The 12,477-nt window shown below is 37.8% G+C and overlaps 1 protein-coding gene across 1 annotated transcript in view; it reads left to right on the forward strand.

Annotated features, from left to right (window-relative positions):
* The window catches only part of LOC132698910 (uncharacterized), a 310,716-nt gene that overhangs the window by 230,391 nt on the left and 67,848 nt on the right, over positions 1-12,477 (forward strand). The window contains exon 3 of the mRNA XM_060665231.1: positions 9,565-9,746. Within this exon, the coding sequence (XP_060521214.1) occupies positions 9,565-9,746 (182 nt within the window). The remainder of the gene's footprint in view (positions 1-9,564; positions 9,747-12,477) is intronic.

Consider the following 12,477-nt stretch of genomic DNA (forward strand, 5'->3'; position numbering starts at 1 on the left):
TAAATTGCAATATGTTCGTATATATTAAGGAGGTATTTGACTGTGATCCTTCCAGCAAGTACGTATTTATGTACCTGATTCTCGAGCTTTAATCCTGCGAAGCTGTTTTCACTGGATAGTTCAAATGGTAAAGGTACTCTATCTTACAGGTAAGTTTGAAAATAATCATTTTTGTAAAATTGAACTGAGGAGGGCGACAGTATGCAACGTTAATCACGGGGTCGGTTGTAAAAGCGCTATATCCCTGGTCGAAATGTAACATCAATGACATCACAAGACTCACGCCTGTTATGGGCGAACGGACCTAGTAAGCTTGCCCTGCAACTCAAAAAAAAGAAGACGAACCTGACGTATACCAAGCGGAAAGCAATTTTCTCGACGGTTCCATAAATCACGCAGGTCCCGATAACTTCTTCATTCCTACAGCAACAAAGCACGCACAAAATAACATCATTAGATGATTCGTGATCCGCACGACGCGTGGGGGCGGCGTAAAGATTAGGCACGGGTACGAAAATAATTCGAAGACGATCCCGTAGAATTTATCATTCCTTACCCAAGGGACGTGAAATATTGAGACCGTTCGCACAGTTGTCACGACGAACGTGAAAAATGTACCCAAAACAGATTTTTATCTGCGATCTGTTCGAACTATAGAAAGAGGAAAACAGAACCCTATTCGATCCACTGCATATCTGTAATGAAATACGAAACAGACCCTTGGCTAACATCAAGCGAAAGCGCTTTTATGTGCCCTAGCTCGTAACGTATTATGGTTTTCAAATGATCAATATTACTCAGGACCTTTGAACTCCGTATATCAAACCGGTGATGCTTAGTGTGAGGCAATTTTTATTTAGAGTGGGAAGAGCAAATTAGCACAGGCATAAATTACATCGCTTTCGATAAAATAATAAGAATAAACAAATGTTTATTAAACTACATTCTAGAATGTGCTTCGAAAATTGTCCATTATAACATCGTTTATTAAAAATATAAAACATTTTGTAAATTTCGTTATTTTTCGCCAAAAGGCATTCGAACTTCTCTTAACGGGATATTTACGTATCCCAGACATCTCAGATAGCAAAGGAGTTGAGTTTCAGTCTGGCTGTGGGTTATTTCTACTCGGATTTCGTTCCATAAACTTTCCAACAATACGTGTTGCTGAGAATTTAACAGACATCTGCAAGTGCAGTGAGGTTTTTGATGTTCTTCACTAGATTTTTTTGGGACCACAGCCTCGATTATATTTACGTTTCTCAGATTGTTGTTATTTTCCATAGTTATATCAATTAAACTGGCCTTTTTGTCAGCAATGTCTAAAGGAGGGACATGAACATCGTCTGGGTTGATTGATATCCATATTGATGAAAGATCTCAGTCGCGATTAAAATTGTTTGGATGTTTAGAGATTTTTATGTATTCTCGCATTTCTTATACGAAAAAGTTCTTTTTAATCAAATGTATATAACCTATATAATGCTCCTATAAGTGTCATCGATGATATTGTCCTAGTCACTGACAAAAAATTAATGAGTGCCTTAATACTTTTGGATTTTTCGAAGGCATTCGATACGGTGAACCATGACCTATCGATTTCCAAGCTGAATTTCTATGGTTTTTCCTCTAATTCACGGGCGCTGATTAAATATTATTTTTCAAATCGATATCAGAAAATATACTGTGATAGCAGATGTTCGAAAGATATTGAAATTTTCTCTGGGGTGCAGGTTCCATTTTAGGGCCGTTATTTTTTTTTTATTTACACTTCTGACATGTTAAAATCTTTAAATTTTTGCAAAGTTCAGGCATATGCCGACAATACTCAATTATATTGCTGTTTTGATTTTAATAGTAGCATGGATGCAGCTGCATGGATGCATAATTTAAAGCTAAACTTAAACAAAATATTAATATAATGTTAGATTATATTATTAGCTAAAAATTTGGGGGTGATCATAGGTTGTGATCTAAGATTCGTGAATATTTAAAAAATATCTTTCGAAAGGCAGATTTCCCACTAAAAATATTATATAGTAACAAGCATATTTTAAATTTTAGGCTAAGGAAACAATTATGTGGGTCACTTGTTCTCTCACGTTTTAACTACTGTGATGTAGTGTATGGTTTTTTTTATTGATAACGAGTGTAAGAGCCGTATTCGAAGGTTACAGAATGCTTGTGTTCGTTTTATTATGGGTCTTCGAAAACATGACCATGATCTGCTGCATATCGTCAACCTAACTGGCTTAAAAGGGAACAAAGAAGAACTCTTCATTTCAACATATTCGTTAAGAAAATTATCCATAACGTCGACTCACCCACTTTACTGAGAGAGTGGCTTACTCCTAGGAGTACTACCCATTCTGTGAATATAAGATACAGGTACACATCATCAGAGTGACTTGTTTCGTAGATCTTTCGCATTCAACGAAATTCGTGTTTATAATTCTTTGTCACAGAAATTCAGTAACTTAAATTTATATTCATTTAAAAAAAGGTACAAAGATCATTTGTTACACATACAGTTTTCCTAATAATGTGTTACTAATTATGTTATTAGCAAGGCATTATATTGAGTTATCAAATTGTTTATCTTTTCTGTATTGTGTAGTAGAGTTATGTTGTCCTTCCGATTTTGCAGGTATTTTTCATATTTTATTTGTTGTCCATCCATTTTTTACTTCAATAAATAGTGCCCAATTTATTAATTATATAATTAGTTCTTTGGCGGCTCAGTAGAGTAGCTATTTAAAGCTAGACTGCGCCGCTTTTGAGCTATCTGTTTACTTTGTTTTGAAAAATATTAATATTGTATATTGTTTTTTTTTTTTGAAATAATAAAGGCTGATTATTATTATTATTATTCATTGATTGATTGATTACCGCTGGTGTACGCGGCCTACTACCTACATAGTGCTCTCCTCACGTGTTTGTCCCGAAACCTTAGTTAAAGTGCAATTTAAAAACTCTAAAGTGACTTGCTAGTTACATAAGTGTGGTGCGTGGCACGTATTAGCTACCACGAACACTTCGTGAGTAACCCAGATAAGGCAGTCGTTTTGTCAGCTTAGCAACACCTACCATTTTTTTGTTGCTCGGGGAGCACGTGAAAAGTTGTTTCCGCCTACGGTCGGAATTAAATAAACTATTGTTCTTGAATACCGATTTTTCTCACTGTATAACAGCTACAATATCGCATAGTGACAGCAATGGTGCAAAAAGCCTGCAAACGCTGCGACGGTGTCCCGGGCACAGGTCTGAGGTGCATCGTTGGTGGTATACTAATGCACAAGTCTTGCGCTAAAACATGCAAATTTGTCAAAATACTTCAAGATGACGAAATAGATTGTTGTACGTATGACCCTCGCAACGCCGAAAAGCATGCTGGGTCATCCACTGAACCGTCCCCAGCGGAGACAATGAACACAGGCGATCACATCTTGGCAGGCTGCCCTACCGTCGACCACCTTACTGAGATCCGGTATCTGAACTACTTAAGCAAAAGAACGAAACTATACTCTACCAAGCAATGGTTATTGATTCTCTTCATGACCAGATGGCAATATTGAAGAATAAGTCGGCAGCTCATATCGGCCTGGCTCCTTCCGGCACGGTAAATAAGCCAATCAAACCTACTATAAAGCCCAGTAATGCATCCAATGAGAGAGGCACTACACTCTCACAAAAAAGTCTAACCGGACCGACTATTGCTGGAGCTCTGCATGAAGCTGCAGCCAGGAAAAAATGCAGCGAACTCATCAGTCTGACATCCGAAAGCGCCCCAGTGCCTGGGACCAGTGCTGCCAGTGATGCCGGGCCGCCGCAAATAAAAACTCGAGCCAATTTCATCCCCCGGCTCCAACCGATAGTGGGCAATCTTAACGACCTTTCGTCGTGCAGGTGGCCATCAGAAGGTCTCAATTTCACATCTCGAAGATGCATCCAACCACACAACCGGTTGATATTGAGGAATACTTGAAAAAGGGCTCTCATGATATCACGTATGCTCAACTGACGTTCTTTGTTCCTCTGTCGCGACTGTGGACAGACCTTACAACCCTTAAGGCGTCGAAATTAATTAAATAACGTCTCGCCGTCGAACGCTTTGTGCATCGGCCCTCGCCATTTGATTTTAATTAAACCGTACCCTTTTTTTCGTCCGTGTCGTTGTTGTTGTCTAATTCGAAAAGCGGTGGCCGCGAATTTTTTGCTCCGGTCGTTCGAAATCGTGTTTTCGTTTAACGTCAGAAGCGGGATTAATTGAAAACTACTATACGCCCGGAGCGTATAATAATTCGGACGGTGTCGAGCAACACCGGCGGTTAATGCCGGGCAAAGCGCGGCGCTTTGAGGGTCCGAAAAGCCGTAAAGTCGTGCGCTAAAAAAAACGGCCAAGTAATTAGGAAAACTTCAAAGCGACGTCTATGGTTTCGCCGCGGGGCCACCTGGGTCGTCGTCGTCGTCGACCAATTGAAGTTTACTTTTCCTCTAATTAATCCAGAGGTTTTTAATGGTTTTTGAAGTTTTCAACCCCGACCGACTGATTCATTGCGTTGATTTGCCGTGTTGGTCCTGAAGAAGCCCCATAGTTCTATACTATGCTATACCCACCGAACGTTTTAGTCATGTCCGATCAGGCTTGGTCGTTTTTCTAGTAACATACTTTCTTTCTACAAAATTTAAGTTTTGGATGGAAGCATTTCAGGCCTCTTGCGCAGATAATATTTTTTTCTACTCCCGTCTGTAAAATACCTAATTACCCACCGATCTAGCGTGCGGGAAGCGTCACTTTGCCACGTCAGTTTCCTTTCCCATGAATCCGAGCCACTTCGGATATTTCCGGGATTTTACCACACGGATTTGGGAGCAATCTGATGTTTTGGTAGATATTTCCCATGCTTTATGAAATTTTGACGTTTGTCAAGTCTGACGGTCATGTCAGTGAATGTGTTCGTGTTGTTTTGTGAAAATGTACCCAAAAACTAACGCTCGTAGAAAAAGTATAGTATGCAACATGTTCGGTAAAATTTTAACTCACTCGTTTATTAAAAACTCGCTCCGCTGCGTTCCGCTCGTGTTAAATAAACTCGTGAGTCAAATGCCGTTCACCGCACTTGTTGCATAATATACTATAACCATATAACCATGGAATTATGTTCAAGTCAGGACGAGATGACTTTTTAAAAACTTTATTTTCAAAAATACAATCGAAAATTAAGAGTTTCTGCAGCAACAGGTACATGAATCCTTTCAAATTACTTAAAACTAAACAATTTCTTCAATCGATTACAGTTCATTTGCTATCTGTTTTAATTGATATAGCTAGCAACCTAATTTGACTGATGTTCGCTAATCTGTGTGACGTAATTGGTTTCAATTCTTCTAAATAGACTTCAGGTAAAAGCAAAAGCTTTCATTTCATAATTATGCCATCGTTGTAATAACTTGTCTTACCCAAGGTAATTTGGCAAGCAGCGGGAATTTCTATAAGTGCTGGAATATCGATCTTAAAGTATTGATCGATTTTACACTTAGCAAAGAGCAATGTATTTTCGAGAGGTGAAATACGTACTTTTGCTTACGTTACTTGCTCTGCAAGAGGTTGTAATAGTTCGATGTGGTGTTTTCGACAGTTGCCTATAGGCTGATTTTCAAGCAATTGAATTGTGCATTCATCCTACCGACTGCGCCAATTATGTTCAAGCGAGGACGAGACGACTTTTTAAAAACTTTATTTTCAAAAATACAATCGAAAATTAAGAATCCTTTCATATTGCTTAATTCTAAAACTTTATAGGTTCGCATCCGAAAAGCTGACAATGTGAATCTTAAGGTCTCTTCATATATCGTGGCAAAATGCTGACATCGCAGATCTCGCGGTGTCCTATGCTTATTACGTGGAAATCATTGTACATAACTATGGCGTTCAATATTTGCTGATTGGTGTCCGTACGCTACACTCGCATTCCAGAAATTCCATTCGAAAAACTGTTTCTTCTTCCCCTTCTTCTTCTTATAAGTCTTGTCGCTCAGTGTAATATTTTCTGATAATAAATTTGATCTAACCTACCTTAGTTTCTGATATCTTAAATTACACTAATAAAACTAACCTGTAACTATCGCTTTTTATTGTCACTATAGTAACTCAAAGGCTTTTGTGATCTTGAGTCTTCTGAGATTGCCTCGATGGTGACATGTTGGAGAAGTTTTTGCTGATGACTTTGGTGATGGTCTGATTAACTGAGTCCGTTTGCAGGTCCCGATGTAGATCACATAAGCTCTTTTTTTCACATGGACTTTCCAGTGAAGTTTTGGGTCTACATTCATACCCAAGCGTTCTGCTGAATCCGCAACGTTGGATCCAATAGGGATGACGTTTATGTGACATCTACATGTACAGATTTGTGTTGATTTAGTTTGATGCTTTTTGTTTTTGGTTTGGAGCTTCTCAGTCAATGGCGAATTTAAGTGATGTAATAATATATTAGTATATTCATTTAGTGGTAAATGTTTTAATGTACATAAATAAAACTATTTCAAGTTTTGCGACAAGAATAATAATAGCAGGACCTCATAAGTCAAGTATTACAGACGAAATTCAGTCATACTCAATCTGGGATTTAGTTATGATGTACTGCGTGACACTCCGGACAGACTCTCTTCGTTTGACTTTTTGACGTAAGTACAGTGACTCCTTCTGCATTTGGTAGTTACGGACGGAAGGAACAATTGTATTACGATTTTTAAAACTTTTATATTTTTGTTGACATGTAAACTTCAACAAAGCTCTTTAGGGTCAATTAATCTTTTAAATATGGGTAAATTTATGTAAGGAGAAAGGAGAGAGAGGGATTGGACTACTTTTCAATTTCATTGATATTTTCATTATGTTCGCCCCTCAGAGGCACAAATACTAAGTTACTATTCATTATTAATTAAAAACGATGAAACATGAAACTAGTTCTGTTCGGGAGCTTCAAAAAAAAAATGCAAAAACGACTGCTTTATATTTACGTTTGATATTCTGCTGTAAAAGTCCGGAGGCGTTCGAGCATACTCACGTGACAAAAACTACCCCAACTTCACTCCAATTCGGTTTTTGTTAGCCTCCAACCTATGTTAGCTTAATATTCAATATAATTTTCCGCTGCTTGTTGTTTACTTTTTGCGCCAACTTTGATCGCGATCATTGCAGCGTATTTTTCACCGGTGGCGCAAAGCAGCCGCTCGTTAAGAATTACGGGGGCCCCAAATTGCCGCGAGCCCCGTTTACAACCGCAGCGTTGGTATTAATTGACTAAACGCCGTGGGGTGTGCGGGGAGGAGGCCGAGAGCCAAATAAATGTGGCGGACCTGCAAATATTTCACGTCGGTTTTAACTGACGTGAAAACAGTTACTTTTCGGAGTCGGGAAAATGGTTTTGCCCCCGGCCGCCCCCCCGGGCCGGAACGTTGTTTGTACGTTTTTCCCGTCGGCTCCTTTTTGTCTCGTTTTGTCTGTTTTTATTCGAGAGCCGGGGCAATATTGCCCCCGAAAATAAAAATAAAACGGAAACAAAGGAGAGCCTCCGTCGTTTTGTAACCGGAGTTTCTCTAAAAAGACGAGGGTGGGGTGGGTGTCTTAGCTTAACCTGAGAGCGGCATCTTCGACTTTTTATCCGCAATTACGAGACGATCGACACCGTAGGCGGCCATATGGAAATATGCGGTTGCTCGCATATAGAGAAAAATGGGTCGATGCCGTCAAACATATAATGTCGATCATTCATGTTGTTAAAGAAATCGTATCTACTGAAAAATAAAGATATCGAAGTGAATCTAAAATCAAAAGAAAGGGCGTCACTTGATATTTGTCAAATACAAGAACTTCCAATGAAGTGTTTTAAATATCAAACCAAAAGTTACTTCTTTATTTAACACGTATATTAACAAATTCGGTATTTTTTTATTTCAAACAAGGATGCGAAAGTCATAAAAATTATTAAAATTTACTTTATTATTATTATTTGTTTTCCCCACTTTATTTTAGAAGTATCTTTTGTAAGTTTTTTTTTTGGAAATTTGCAAAAAATAATTTTTAACTGTTGAAGACGATTTATTGACTACCCCGTTGAAACGACCCCCGTATTTTACAATTTACTGACAGCGCCCAGGACAAATAAATCAAAATGCGTGACGTTGCCATAGTAGCAAGAATCAGCCGCTATTATTGAAATACTGAAAAATATTACCCACTGGAATATTTTAAAATGCGAATTTCCTAAAAATTTCTGTGGGAATCAAAAACCCCCTACTCCTGAAATCGGGGCGTAGAAATGAAACAGGGAGAAAGTATTCTATGTTGCCAAGTTTCCCAATAGCGCTGAATGTCGGTCATTTTACCTAGTATTTACTCTTAGTTAGCGTCAAACATGAAGTTGTTGAACAGATTGTGTTAAAAAATGAATAAATAAAAATCTTACAGTGACAAAATATTATTTACGATTAAAAAAAATTATGAAGATTTTTTCAAATTTCCTTGCCTTGAGAGTTTATTAAATATTAAAGAAATGATTGAAATGTTACAGATAAACTGTTAATATTAAACTAAGTTGGCTTTATGTAAATTATAAACGTTATTGTCAGGAATAAATTAGGTAACTATTTTATATATTTAATAATTCGCTTTTTCCAAGGTCTACCACAAATATCTTCATAAAAATTGAAAAAAAAAATTGTGAAGATATTTGTACAAAGAACCCCATTCTATTATATACCAAACGGAACCAAACTGGTCTGTAAGATATAAGGTGTTCGATTAAAACTTTTTTTTCAAGAAGACGAAGACGAAAAAAACTGCCATTTTATCGGATTCTCGACATGCGAAGGGTGCCGCAAAACCTCAAATTTCCAAAATCACCCTGTATTTTAAAAAGTAAGCACGAAATTTTGTTAACGTCATCTGTCGTGTCACAAAAAAGTACCAAAAGTTTGCGAAAACGCAAGGCTCTATCTTCACTAACAACGGACTAAAAATCAATAACAGTGAGGTAAAGAAACTCCTCCCTATCTTCGGCAAAGTGATGTTCCCATTGCTATTTCCGAGATGCAAAATAACTCTATCCAAGGGGATAGTAAAAGAAAACATTATGAAACTGGGCAAGCTGTAGATAGAAATTATATATATTAATATTTTCCAAATCTTTCGCGATAGTTGGAAGTTTTTATGCGAGGACATCCCGTTTGCAGACATCCTGTATACGAGACGCGCGCGGGTCTTTTTCGTCTCAAATTTAATTACGGTGAGTGGCGGATCGCGAAGAAAACCGCCCCCCGAGCGCCGCCACGCGGCGGCGTGCGCTCTGAATTACGTTTTCTTCCCGGCGGGTCTGAAAAATGAACCAGGCAAATCCGACGACGACGCGATATATATCCGACGACCGTCGCGCCGCCAGCGTCGAAGTAATCGAAATTTGTTTACCCGAAAAATAATCCCCCATCCCCCGCCCACCGCTGCCGCCCATCCCAAGTCGTTAACCTTTCGCCGAGCCCAATTAAAATTTTATCTGCTCCTTGCAGGATGTTGCTGTGGTCGTGGGCCGCGATAATCCTGCTTGGTGCGCTCCAAGAAGCCATCGCCGGTCCGGCTTGCAGGATTAGCGAGTTCCCTTGCAGGAACGGCCGCTGCATCCGCCTCAACGGATACTGCGACGGTAACGACGACTGCGGTGACATGTCCGACGAGCCGCTGTACTGTACCGGTACGTCTATGCTTTTTTTAGTTTCTTTTATTTTCCTGCTTTCCTGCGGATTTGAAAATATTACAGTGGACCAGTTCGTTACTTATCTTAATTAAAAAAACATATTCCTTTGGACATGCCGGGAAAGTAGCCAATAGCCAAAAACCATATCCAATATTGCTATACAGAAAATAACCCCTTTTCCACTAGCAAAACCCCAAATAATAATTTAATTAATATTTCGCAATCTCGAAAAATCTTACGTTAACCCAGAGATTCAACCAGACCACTTAGGAGAGCTTCAAAATGATGTATTACTCAATACCTCGTCCTGAATATTATGAAATACCCAAATATTCGTCATACTTATTTCGCATTCTCAAGAAAATCAGACGTTGTCCCAGATATTGAGTTAGACCACTGAAGAGCCACTTACGAGAGCTCTAAAATGATGTATTACTCAACCACCTTGAAACGGTTGGGAATATATAAAACTACCTCCAATAATGAAATACCCAAAAGTTCGAAATATTTATTTCGCAATCGCAAAAAAATTTGAGGTTTTCCCAGATATTGAGTTAGACCACTGAAGAGACCCTTAAGAGAGCTTTGAAATGGTGTATTACTCAACCACCTTAAAACAGTCAGGAATATATTAAACTACCCCCAATAATGAAATACCCAAAAGTTAGAAATATTTATTTCGCAATCGCAAAAAAAATTGAGGTTGTCCCAGATATTGAGTTAGACCACTGAAGAGACCCTTAGGAGAGCTTTGAAATGGTGTATTACTCAACCACCTTGAAACAGTCAGGAATATATAAAACTACCCCCAATAATGAAATACCCAAAAGTTCGAAATATTTATTTCGCTGTTGCAAAAAAATCTGACGTCCCAGATATTCCATTAGACTATTAAAGAGTCGCTTAGGAGAGCTTCAAAATGATATTTAACTCAACCACCTTGAAACGGTCGGAAAGATTTAAAACTACCCCCAATAATACCGTATAATTCGCCATTATCAAAGTAGAGATTTGGTTTCTGACTCGAAATTTACCCCCAAAGACACATCCATCTATCATGGATGCTCGCTATATTGAGGAGACTTTCTTAATTGTATTCGTACTTTTCATTTGTATATTTATTAGGCCGTTAATTAAAATTTCATTATAAAATATTTCCAGTATAGGGAACGTTAATATTCGACATTTTTTTCAAATAATTCAAAATCAAAAAAAGACAGGCATATACACCTTTTTAAATATGACAACCATTTTAAAATGAATGTTAGGGCATCTCATAATTGGAGTAGTTTTATATATTCCCGATGGTTCCAAGGACACATCATTTTGAAGCGCTCCTAAGTGGCTCTTTAATGGTCTAATTCCGTGGTGGCCAACCTTTTCAATGCGTTGAGCTGCTTTGTTAATTTTGGAATAAACAGTGGAATTGTTTATGTTTCATATTATGACAATTAGATTTTTCTGTGGAAATTTGAAGCATTTCTGATTCTTGCAGTTTGTGTTTTTAAAATTAAAATCGTTCTGAGAGCTGTCTGGGACAACGTCAGATTTTTCTGAGATTGTGAAATAAATATGACGAATATTTGGGTATTTCATTATTAGGGTAGTTTGATATCTTTCCGACGATTTCGAGGTGGTTGAGTAATACATCATTTTGAAGCTCTATAAAGTGGCTTTTCAACAGTCTAGTCTGATTTTTTTGAGATTGCTAAAAAATATAAACAACTTTTGGGTATTTCATAATTGGTGTAGTTTTATATCTTCCCGACTGTTTCAAGGTGGTTGAATAATTACATTATTTTGAAGCTCTCCTAAGTGGTTTTTCAATTGTCTGATTAAATCTCTTGGAGAGCGTTAGATTTTTTGCGAGTTGTTCCCTTACAATATTTTCGTGGTTAATTAATAAGTTTTTTTAATTAAGGTAAATAACGAACTGGTCCATTGTAATATTCGCAAATCCGAATCCTAATCCGAATCTAACTTCTTGTCTTCTTGTCTAACTTTCGCTGTCCCAAACAAAATCAATTCGGCTAAATATCATTTCATCGTTGCTCGAATTTAACTGGCTCAGTCGGTAGGATCCAACGTACCGTCAGGTACTGTTGAAAATGCAATTAAATTTATGATACCTGTATTGTTATTATTCGTTTCATCAATGCAATTCTTTCCTTCTCTATTAATGTTTCGATGATGTCAAGCAGATCGAGTATCGGGATGGCGACGGTTCCATTTCCTTCGGTCCATCCAAAGCTGTTTTAAATTACACCTCGAGCCAAGAATTTCATCTCGAACTTTTCCATATTTTATTCTGCACCGTCGATAATTTTTATCCCGGTTGTCGTAGGGCTGCACAACAACCAAATAGAAAACGTCAACGAAGTTCGCGGTTCGGCGAACAACACGGTGTTGCCGTCTCGTTTTGTTGCACGAAAATGATGCGCAAATTTGGTACGTTTCGACAGGCAATAAATCGTTTTTCAATTTTAACTCAAAAATGTACGCGCCAGAACGCTTATAGAAACTGGGTTAAATGATACTTAGGCAAATATGATAGATTCGGTTCATTTTGAAAAATGCAACTTTCGATAGTGTCTCAACACGCATGGTATATAACGTTGAAAGGAGAAAAAAACTTTATTTTTCATTCCTACAAAATAAATAATAAATGTTTTTTTTTTATTTTAATAATACTACTTGGTTATCCATGGAAATGTTAATCACATCGAAA

Source organism: Cylas formicarius, unplaced genomic scaffold (genome assembly GCF_029955315.1).
Source record: "Cylas formicarius isolate icCylForm1 unplaced genomic scaffold, icCylForm1.1 PGA_scaffold_3__17_contigs__length_32017465, whole genome shotgun sequence".
Taxonomy (NCBI): domain Eukaryota; kingdom Metazoa; phylum Arthropoda; class Insecta; order Coleoptera; family Brentidae; genus Cylas; species Cylas formicarius.